General features: G+C 48.0%; 3 protein-coding genes across 3 annotated transcripts in view; 1 reads left to right on the plus strand and 2 right to left on the minus strand.

Annotated features, from left to right (window-relative positions):
• The first annotated feature begins 6 nt into the window (after positions 1–6).
• On the plus strand, positions 7–1,479 carry Tmem223 (transmembrane protein 223). Its single transcript, XM_021151551.2, has 2 exons — positions 7–407; positions 1,068–1,479. The coding sequence occupies exons 1-2, from the start codon at positions 101–103 to the stop codon at positions 1,358–1,360; spliced, it is 600 nt and encodes a 199-aa protein (XP_021007210.1). The 5' UTR covers positions 7–100; the 3' UTR covers positions 1,361–1,479.
• Positions 1,480–1,540: 61 nt separating this feature from the next.
• On the minus strand, positions 1,541–3,441 carry Tmem179b (transmembrane protein 179B). The gene is made up of 5 exons (XM_021151550.2): positions 3,315–3,441; positions 2,553–2,740; positions 2,339–2,473; positions 2,087–2,165; positions 1,541–1,894 (listed from the first exon to the last, which is right to left on the minus strand). Exons 1-5 carry the CDS (start codon positions 3,408–3,410, stop codon positions 1,733–1,735), a joined length of 660 nt encoding a protein of 219 aa, XP_021007209.1. The 5' UTR covers positions 3,411–3,441; the 3' UTR covers positions 1,541–1,732.
• Positions 3,442–3,478: 37 nt separating this feature from the next.
• Positions 3,479–11,169, minus strand: part of Taf6l (TATA-box binding protein associated factor 6 like) — a 13,313-nt gene continuing 5,622 nt past the window's right edge. The window contains exons 7-11 of the mRNA XM_021152447.2: positions 7,852–7,926; positions 7,507–7,727; positions 7,081–7,213; positions 4,375–4,503; positions 3,479–4,270 (exon numbers count right to left, since the gene is read on the minus strand). Coding sequence (XP_021008106.1) covers positions 3,509–4,270; positions 4,375–4,503; positions 7,081–7,213; positions 7,507–7,727; positions 7,852–7,926 — 1,320 coding nt within the window. The 3' untranslated portion in view covers positions 3,479–3,508. The remainder of the gene's footprint in view (positions 4,271–4,374; positions 4,504–7,080; positions 7,214–7,506; positions 7,728–7,851; positions 7,927–11,169) is intronic.

The raw sequence follows: 11,169 nt of genomic DNA on the forward strand, positions 1-11,169 counted from the left end.
GTTTGTGTCCCATTACTGGCTTGTTTCCCTCTCAATGCAGGAGGGGCGGGCAAGTTCGCCGTGATAGGAAGTCCCGCCCCGGAGACGGAAGTGCGCCGCCATGGTGGCGTCTCTGCCTCCGCGGTATGTCAGGCACCTTTTGTCCGTGCTGCGGTCCCAAAATGTGCCCCGGTATTTGCAAAATGGGGTTCCACGGGATGTGCTGCTCTTCCAGCACGAGCGGGGCCGCTTCTTTGCCATCCTTGGACTGTTTTGTGCGGGTCAGGGCATCTTCTGGACCTCCCTGGCTGTTGCAGCCTTGTCCAGACCTCTGAGCCGAGTACCTGCGGAGGCTCCCAACCGGAGCTACCAGGACCTGCGCTTCGCACTCTGGCGCTACGGGCTGGCTGTTGGTTGCGGCACGATGGGTAAGCGCTTGGGCTCCAAATTGCTGTGGGGCTGTGAGCACAACGCTCACTTAGCAAAAAAGGGGCTTTCAAAAAAGTGGGACACACGATATGGGTGTGGTGTAATCAAGTCCCTGAATGCCTTGCATCCTCACCCTGCATACAGTAGTCCAAGATCTGCCCCTCACACTAGCCACGAGCAGGTATTTGAAGCCACGAACGCATTTTCTCCGTTTAACAATAGAGCTGGCCATCTATAAAAATGTCGATGGGGTGGGGGACATGGCTCAATTTGGTTTCTAAGAGTGCTTGCCTAGTATGCATAAGGTCTAGGGTTTAGTCCTCAACACTGCCTAAACATATATGATAGCATCCAGATGTAATCTGGATTTGGACAGAAGATCACAAATTAAAAGTTATTGAACATATAGCAAGCTTGCAGCCAGCATGGAATAATAGACCCTGTCTGTTTTTTCAAGAACTGTTTCGGCCTCCCTAGTGATGGCGTGCACCACCACTGCCTAGCTACCTTTCTTTTTTTTTTAAAAAGGGATTTAGGAACCCTTTAAAGTTTTAGAGTGTAATTGCTCAAAACTGTTACTTCCATTACAGCAATTTGACTCTAAGGGGTGGGGGTGGGGGTGTCTGTATAACCTTTTACCCCACTTTGCCTCCCTGCAGGAGTCTTGGTCCTTGGTGCTGGTCTCCTCTACTCACTCCGATCTGTGCGGTCAGTCATGCTCCTTGCAGGAGGGCAGCAGGTGACATTGACCACCTATGCCCCCTTTGGCTTGGGTACCTGTTTCACAGTTCCCTTGAACCAGATTTCCTGCATGGCTCACAGAGGTGAAGTTCCTGCTATGCTGCCTCTGAAAGTCAAAGGCCGGAGCTTCTACTTCCTTTTGGACAAAGCTGGACACTTTCCCAACACTCAACTCTTTGATAACACTGTGGGTGCCTACCGGAGCCTGTGAAAAATGGCTTACCCTTCTCAGACGATGCAAAACCCTTAGGGATGAGGAGACTACCAGGACAATAAAAAGGTGCCCCGAATTCACTAACAGCCAATAAATCTCTTCCAAAAGGCTTGATACGTGCCGACTTAAGCCATCATTCTGTCCTCTCATCTATTTAACATCAAGAAATCCATGCCATGATGAAGAACAGTAATATATTATTTTGGTACAAAAAAAGTTTAAGGAGAAAAAGCATAAGTGTCCTATTTGAATGTTTCCCTCCTGGAGGGAAAACTGAGGTTTCTAATATAAACAGGGCTGTACTGAGACGAGAGGATTAAAAGCACTTGGGCATGCAGGTTCTGGTTGTAGAAAGCACTTGAGTATTCTTCAGGAGTGAGACTGGTGGTGCCCAACAAGAGCATCTGTCTCAGAGCTCCACTCTTGGTCACCCCTCTCTTGGGGTTGGTATGATGTGGCTTTAAACTTGCACTGCATGGCCTGGAGCAGCAAAGCCAGACACCACAATATCAGATTCACCCAAGAAGAGGTCTGTGAAAGAGAACAGGAGTATGAGGTGGGAAGCTGGCTCCAATCCAATCCTACCCACACAGTCTGATCAGACTAAGGTGACAAGCCCCATAGCTACTCTGAGCTTGTGAATGAAGTACAGCCAAGCACATACTACATGGTGAACACGCTTAAGCTACAGTTGCTTAATCTTAGCATATCCCTGTGTCTCACTTCAGCAGTGTGTAGGCTGGAGTAAAACTGCACAGCAGTTCCTGGAGGTGTCCATGAGATTTTCTGGGCTTCAGAGCAGCTGTGAAACAAGGTTAAAGAAACAAGTTGTGAGAAAGAGGGGGACATGCTCTAAGCACATCTGTGTCATCAGAGACAAGGGCCAAAGGAAGGGGATAAAGTAGGAACTTAAATGAGCGACATGTCCCCTACAGAAGGACAGTCCCTGTCAGGCTTCCCTCCCTCTCCCATTACCTAATTGTAAGGTTCAAGGAGATGATGGAATTGCAGAAAGAATTGGTGCCAAATCGAAGTATACAGGCAGACACTAAGATCAGGAAGATGGCTGTAGCTGAGATGGCCAAAGCAATTCGGAGCCCTATAGAACCTCTGAGGAAGAGAAAACAAGCTTTGTGGCCGAGGTGGGACTCATCTCACCTCGGCCCTTTGTCATCAGTAGGGCAATCACCTGTGGGAGTCTTCGATGCAGCTACTGTAGACCCAGAAGAAGAGAAGCAGAAGGCAGTAGAGCGCCAGGATGCCTGAAGCCCCAGCCACGAAGTAGCAGAGGGAAGGGGCTGAGGGACCTAACAAGGCCAGAGAGGAGCCATTGAGTGCAGCCACACCATACAAGGGACAGTTACCACCAAAGGAGCCCTGTGGAGAGAAGCTGTTAAGTCCATTTCAGTTCAGTACCCGAGATGTAGGTTCCTGTCATATGTAAGGACTAGTTCACAAGTTGAGGTGAACAGGGAGACTGATGGATCTGTTGGGAACAATATCTCAGGGCCCAGAAGGATCCGAATTCAAAAGGTTATAACTATAAGGAACCTAAGAGAAATCACAAGTTTGCCCTTCTCTGTGAGCAGGAGTAAGTAGGTGTTTTAGACTCCTATAGTGATTCAAAGTATCCTATCACCAAAACTACCCAGCAGTAGGCAAGACTCAAATGTACACAGTTGTATGTTTCCTCACTTCACATACTTTGTTAACAATCACGATTTCTCTGCTACACTGTTTTACAAATGTTCCTATTACTGGATGGGTGCAGAGACGGCCTGTGTGTTTCAAAACCCTAGTAGCTTATGAAGTTCGACTGGAAGCTTGTCCAGTTCCTCTGGGGTGGAAACAACTTTGGAACGTTCTAACCCCAGGTCCGGTGTAGTCACCCTGTCCAACCCCCTACGTAAGCCTGCTGGACCCCAAGGCCAGCCCGCCCCCGCAGCCGCACCTGGGTCCGGGTCAGCGTCGCGGCCGCCAAAGCCCCGCACAGGAAGGCGGCAGTGAAGAGCAAAAGCTCAACTCGCTGCAACCAAGGCAGCGCCATGGCGCCCAGGCTACCAGGAAGCCAACCGCCCAAGCCCCGCCCACGAGCACAGACACGTCACTTCCGGGTGTGGCTTTATTCTCCGAGGCGCCGCGGCCTCACAGCGGCAGGTACAGCGAGTAGTCGGAGAGCGCCCAGCGGCGGGCCGGGCGGCCCGTACGGCCGATCATGGGCAGCTTCTGCACATAGCGGGACGCGGGGCTGGGTCCGTATGGGGCAGGAAAAGCAGTTTGAAAGAGGCGCCCGCGGCAGCGCCGCCCGGCCTGACGCCCTGCGATTATAAACCGGAAGTGTGGGGCGCCACGGGGCGCGAAGCGGCTCTTCTGGAAGACGTCTCGCGTTCCCGCGCCGGGGCCCTGCTGACGAGGAGCACCCCGCGCCCGGTGTACGCGCGGTAGCGGCCTGCTCTCCGAGGCGGCGTTGGCGGTGGCGAGAGTCCCACCGCACGGGCTTTCGTCACCCTGAGGGCTGACCACGGCGCTGGCAGTCAGCTGCGGCATTTTCCGCACCGAATCCGGGGCAGCGGCAGGCTCCTTCTTGTCTCCGGGTGGTCGCGGGGCCGTGGGAGCAGGCTGGCCAGTGCCAAAGCGAGTGGCCAAGCTGTCACCAAAGAAGGAGTATAGCTCACGGTAGATGTCTGCCAGGGTCAAAGAAGAAGGGTCCTCTGGTCCCGCAACCCCTGATGGTGGCGGGAGACCAGACCCAAAACCTGTTTCGGAGCTGCCCCCGGGGGGAGACTCTTGTAGGAGAAGGCTGTCCCAAGGCAGGTCCTCCGCAGGACGGTACCCTCTCCCGCCAAGGCCACCGCGGTTGGGCTCTGCTGCCTGAGCTTTCATCTTCAATAGTCGTTCTACGGCCACCTGTAAACAGAGAGCTAAGAGGAACCTGGGCCCAGGAGCCATCGCAAAGTAAATGTGCTAAATAAGCTCCTGCAGGAAAGAGAAGGTGGGACTGCTTAACTCACCAGAATGGCTCCATACACTTTGTGCCCGTCCGCTTTGACCTGGGCATTAGATACAGAATAGTCATCCAGCACAGCCTGCAAGTTTGTCCAGTAAGTGGGCAGATGTGGGTAGAGGACTCGCTCCACTGCCTGGAATGCAAAGAAGGACTGCAGTCAAGCAACCTTGTTCCAAATGCCCTCTTTAGTGCCCTTTCCCACAAAAGATCCACTCAATTTTTGACAGGGCTCAGTCCTCTATTCCCTTATTGACATATCCTACATCTCTGGGATCTATTGTATGCATAAGCTTTTGGTAAGCATAAGGGATCAAAACATACAACATTAAAAAGCCCCATTACTGGCATTTACACTGAGCTATTTAGGCATAATTAAATCATTAAGACAGAAATTGTTTGCAGACTGCTAGTAAATACAATCAGTAAGGAAGTGGTGTTCTCGTTAGAGAAATGAGAGCTGAGTTTAGACCACACACATAAAAACAATACTGGGAGCCCAGACTGGGCCTTGAATTCATGAGAATTCCCTTTCTTTCATTTCCCAAACTCTGGGATTATACAGGCAGTGTACTACCACACATGACTTTGTACAGTTTTAGATTGTATAATCATCTGGGGGGCAAAACATGCCTAACAAAGACAATGACATTAGAGATGGGCTTTGACATATAAGGTAGACTTGGATCACTCATCCAGAGCATAAACATTTGACAATGCTGACCAAACTCCTGGGGGAAATGCTGAAAGAAATAGGGATTATATTTTAAATAACTATGGAAGACATCAGAACATCCTGCTAGAATTTACAGATATTACTATATACTCAGAAAAGCTATCTTAGCAGCAGCCATCCTCCAGACGATTGTTCCAGAGTCAATACATGCTGGGCTTCTTCCAAGCTATGAGACAATCAAAAAGGGTGTCTGAACTGGGGGAACTCCTCAACAACTCAGCTGTTGTGAGGAACACTGTAATCAACACACCCAGAGAGCTCTGTGTCTGACCATGTGGTCTGGTCCCTGTTCAATGCACTCTTCAATGCCTGCTGCCTGGGCTTCATTGCCTATGCCTACTCTGTGAAGTCCAGGGACAGGAAGATGGTGGGCAATATGACTGGAGACCAGGCCAAGTGCCTGAATATCAGCTCCCTGATCTTCAGCATCCTTATGGTTATTATCATTATTTCCTCTACCACCTCTGTGGCAGTCTTTCATTTTTACAAAGAATGCCACATTCTAGATTCTAGCTGCGCTGTGTTCCACTATCCACATCTGGCCCTCCCCTTAGGCTGAGGCCTTGACCCTTTACCCTATGCATGCAAATGTTACCTTCACAGATCAGTTCACAGCTGGTTCAATAAAGTACACTTGGTGGAAAAAAAGCAAAGCAAAGCTATCTTAACAGTAAATGAGGTAGACTTTGAGAATGAGGTAGTCTGTAACTCTAGCATTCAGGGGCTTGAGTCCAAGTTTGAGGCAGCCTGGGCTTCACTTTTAAGTCCCTGTTTTTGTTTTTGTTTTTAAAAAGCCAAGCATGGTGGCTCAAGCCTTTATCCCAACAATGAAGGGTAGGGGAGTTAGGGGCTAAGGAAAGTTTCTCTGTGTAACCCTGGCTGTCCCGGAACTCACTCTGTAGGACAGGACAGCCTCAAAACTCAGAGATCTGCCTGCTTCTACTGGGATTAAGGTCGTATGGCAAAACACTTTTTTTTTTTTTTTTTTTTTTTTTTTTTGGGGGGGGGGTGTTTTTGGTTTGTGTCTTTTATTTCTAGATGCTTTTTCTCATTCCTTCTTTAAAACCTCTCCCCACCTTCCCACCCACTTTATGGCTGCCTACCCCTCGCCTGTTTAGCTCAAATGACATGGCTTTTTTTTCTTCTTTCCTTCAACTTCCACCTCTGGGCAGCTTCTTAGACTTACAGCTTGCCAGCCCTAAGATGTTTTCTTTTAAACTCTACTAAAATTGTCCCTGAGCTTAAAACACACACACATACCAACTATATTTCTGCATGCCAACAAGGATCAACCCTAAAAAGACACCACTATAGCAGCATCACTGCAGAAATAAAGTGTGTTGGTTCTCCTTAGAACAATTATGAAAGCACCCTAAAGATTGTGAGGATTAAAAAAAAAAAATGGAAACATGACATAGTCAAGATCACTTGATATTTCCCTAAAACCTTTTCAAAAAAATATATATATATAAATTCAAAATTAAATAGAATTATTATAGAATTATTCCAAGTTTCAAAGAGTGGCTCAATGGACATAGTCATATTAACAGAATTAAGACACACAATCGTCTGATGATCTCTACGGATGCTAAGTTCCTATTTGCTATAAAATATACAACAGAAACTGATGCTGTGTGGTGCATAAAGCAAGAGGATCACAAACTGATGAAGGCCAGTAAGGGTTATATAACAAGCACTGTCTCAAATAAATGAAAACCCAAAGAGAAAAGGAGAGGAACGAAGAAACTGAGGGTATTTCCTAACATGGTGTTATGAAATGGGCAGGAATTTTAAAAAAGAAAATGTTCTGAAGGGACGTTTACATATAGTCAAGGAAGGTATACAATCAACAGGACCTAAAGCAAGGTCTCAACATGCAGAATCAAACACATACCACTTTTACAATAAAATACACGTGAACGATAGTTTTGTAACACAGCCACGCTCAAAGGTCTATGAGAAAGCCAGAGTCCTCACCTTCCAGCCTAGAGCATGCAGCCCTACCACTGCCCCATAGTGAGAACAGAGAGGCCGAACAGGGTCTGTCAGGACCTTCTGCAGGGACAGCAGAATCTGCTGATAGAGGCCACTTACAAGGTCTCCATGCGTCCTGTGGAAGCAACAGTCAGGAAAGAGAATGAAGTACCACACATAAAGAGTTGAACATTTGTAGACATCTCTGAGACAGGCTGTCAGGTGTGACTGGCCCAGGATCCAAGGGACAAAAGACTAATATCTTGCTATATTTATAACTGTACCATAACATGCCAGCTAGGGGGCTAAGGAAAAGTTCCACACTTAACATTTAATTTAAAAGCCAAAGGCTTCCTACAGCTCCCTACCACAACCCAATCAACTCTGTAGGCTATCCCACCCTCTGCTCAGCCTGAACCCAGTGGCTACCAGAATATGTGACTGAGTAGAAGGGCAGCCCCATCTCGCAGAGTCCAGTGGTCATTCAAAGGGTTGATGGAGGCGGCCAGTGGCTCCAAGACACAGTAAAGCACGCTGCCCACCAAGGATCGGACATAGGGTCCCAAGCACAGGTGTGGGTTCCGTATCAGACTCCGTGCCACTTGCAGTAGTCGGTGCAGTTGCTCCAGGTCGTGGCTTACAGATTTTACCTGTTGGTAGGAGTGGATGGCTTATGGTGGCATGGAGAGACAGAAGCTTGCGATTCTGATAGCATCTGCTATGAGCTCTAAACAGAGAAGGGTCATAGAGATCGCTAGAGAACTGATCACTTACCCCACTGACCACATAAACAAAGTAAGGCAGGAGTGCTGCAATCTTGGAGTTTGTCTGCAGGTCCTGGAGGGCAACCTGAAAGGAACCACCTCAATAAAGGAAAAGCCACCATTCTGGAGGCTAGGTTAGGATCCACGTATTATCATGTTAAATGTTCATGCCCTGATTCAGAAATTCCGCTGAGCTGGGCATAATGGCGCATGCCTTTAATCCCAGCACTTGGGAGGCAGAGGCAGGTGAATTTCTGAGTTCGAGGCCAGCCTGGTGTCCAGAGTGAGTTCCAGGGCAGCCAGGGCTACACACAGAGAAACGCTGTCTCGAACTATCCCCCCGCCCCCCCCCCCAAAAAAAAACAACAACAAAAAAAACCGGGTATGGTGAGATGGCTTAGTGGTTAAGAGCACTAACTGCTCCTCCGAAGGTCCTGAGTTCAAATCCTAGCAACCACATGGTGGCTCACAATCNTCCGTAATGAGATCTGACACCCTCTTCTGGTGTGTCTGAAGACAGCTACAGTGTACTTACATATAATAAATAAATAAACCTTTAAAAACAAAACAAAAACAGAAATTCCACTGTTATTAACTTAAGAAACTGAGACACAGACAAAAACAGTACTGTCTATTTAAAAGAAAAAGCAGCCACAGGGCTAGGTGTGGCACAGGAGGCAGGTGGTGGGCCAGTCTAAAGCCAACATGACCCTCTTTCCAAACGAGGAAGGTGGACAAAGCACCTGTGGCACACAGCCATCAGCCTAAGTTCAAATCTCAGAAAGCATGAGTAAGTAGAAGAGCGCTAACAAATCTCCAGAAGACATGGTTTCTCTGTCTAAGAGCCCTGGCTGTCCCGGGACTCACCAAGATCTGCCTGCCGCTGCCTCTCAAGTGCTGAAACTAAGGGCATGTGCCACCACCACCACCATACTCAAAGTGTTTCTTACCTTCACACACGGGCCATAACATGTACAAGTGTGTGGGCAACTGTTTTTGTTTGTTTGCTTGCTTGTTTGCTTGCTTTTTTCAGCAGGATCTGATGCCCTTTAATAATGTAGCTGAGGACAGCCTTGAAATTCTGATCACCCCACTTCCCATTCCCTAAGTGCTAGGATTACCGGTGTTCACCACCAGGCCTAGTTAGTCAACATCTTTTTAACTAAGCAAAAGCTGTAGGTTTGTCTTGGTGGCTGAAACCTGTACAGCTCTGTACTTGAGAGGCTGAGACATAAAGACCGCTGCAAATCTGAGGCCAGCCTGAGCTACCACGGTGAGTTCCAGGCCAAAGGTTACATTGCAAGACCAAGACTAACCCTTGTCTCAAACAAAACAAAATCCAAGGGAAAAAAAGGTAAGCTGTAAAACCAGGTATCACTTACGCTTGCATTAAAGTAATAGTAACTTGTAACAGGAACAAACACGAGTGAGTGAGCAGAAGACTGTGTGCTTTTATAAGTAGCTCCAGAGTAAATACATACTGGTATTACTCTTATAGGCAGAGACACTTATTACAGTCAAAAGAAAACAAAACAAAACTTCTTTCAGGGCTGGAAAGATGGCTCCACAGTTAAGAGCAACTGCTGTTCTTCAGACGACCAAGGTTCAATTCCCAGCTCTCACAACAGCTTACAACTGTCTGTAAGTCCAGTTGTGGGGGACACACTCCCTTTTCTGACATCCATGGGCACTGAGCAAAGATAACACACGTACGTGCATGTAGACAAAACACTCATACACATCAAAACACAAATGAATAAATACTTCTTAAAAAAAAAAAAAGTTAAAAAGCAGCTAGGAGATGATGGCACATGCCATTAATCTCTGCATTCAGGAGGCAAAGTTAGGAGGACCTCTGTGAGTTCAAGGTCAGCCTGATCTACAGAACAACTTTTAGGACAACCAAGAAACAATCAAACAAACCAAAAACTGTCCCGGGGGGCTGGTGAGATGGCTCAGTGGGTAAGAGCACCCGACTGCTCTTCCGAAGGTCCAGAGTTCAAATCCCAGCAACCACATGGTGGCTCACAACCATCCGTAACAAGATCTGGCGCCCTCTTCTGGAGTGTCTGAAGACAGCTACAGTGTACTTATAATAAACAAATAAATCTTTAAAAAAAACAAAAACAAAAACAAAAACTGTCCCGGAAAAAACAAACAAACTGAAAGAAGCAAACAGCTGGGCAACTAGCTCTAGGGAAGGAGGCAGCCAGATCTCCAGTTCATGGTCAGCTGAGCCGGCATAGAGTTCCAGGCAAACCTACACAGAGAGACCCTGTCTCGCAAAACATAAACCAACCAAAGAAAGCCACCTTATCCATAAACTGCTACTTGGACCCTCCTCTAGATAAGGATCTGAAAGTGAAGAGGGGCTTAGCTCCCAGGCCCCACAGCTGCTAGCTACAGGTGACTAAAAAGCAAAGCAAGAGGTAAGTTTTTGTTTCCTTGGGTTTTGTTGTCTGCTGAGACAGGGACTTACAAAGTAGCCCACAGCCCAGCCTCACACTTGCCATCTGCCAGCCAGTGCTGATATTATAGGCCACCATGCCTGCTTCCAAGTGCTGGGACTCCAATCCAGGCTTCTGTACATGCTGGCAATGCAAGGGGCAGCCACCAGCCAAGTTCTGGGGACAGAAATGGATGCTAGCAAAGGTCCTAGTCTTTTAAACAAAGTAACAGCAGCTAGAAATGTGAAGATGGAACATCTAAACTGTACTCAGGTAACACGACTGAGCCAACCGCAGCCCTCAGCCCTCATCTGGCTATGGGCAGAAGAAGAGAGACCATGGGTGGTATCCAGAGGTTAAACCAATAGCAGTGGCTACCAGCCCAGGAACTAAGTCAGAACATGCCAGGCTGAGCACCTAGGGGCACCTGGCCTGGACCTCTATTTTTTTCTCCTTTCCTTACCAAGTCTAAGTCCAGATAAATAAATGCCTCAACTGGTTCCAGATCAATGGACACCAGATCAAAAGGAATGCAACGGAAGGTGTGGGAACACAATCATTAGAAGCACCTGTTGTGCTGCCCACGGCCCAAGGAAGAAGGGTTTCTACTCTTCTAGCATAAAGGAGTCACGACTGGCATAGCAGGGGACCACTCAGAGCACACACACATAGCAGGGGACCACTCAGAGCACACACACATAGCAGGAGACCACTCAGAGCACACACACACAGCAGGGGACCACTCAGAGCACACACACATAGCAGGGGACCGCTCAGAGCACACACACACAGCAGGGGACCACTCAGAGCACACACACATAGCAGGGGACCACTCAGAGCACACACACATAGCAGGGGACCACTCAGAGCACACACACATA

Source organism: Mus caroli, chromosome 19, assembly GCF_900094665.2.
Source record: "Mus caroli chromosome 19, CAROLI_EIJ_v1.1, whole genome shotgun sequence".
Lineage (NCBI taxonomy): Eukaryota > Metazoa > Chordata > Mammalia > Rodentia > Muridae > Mus > Mus caroli.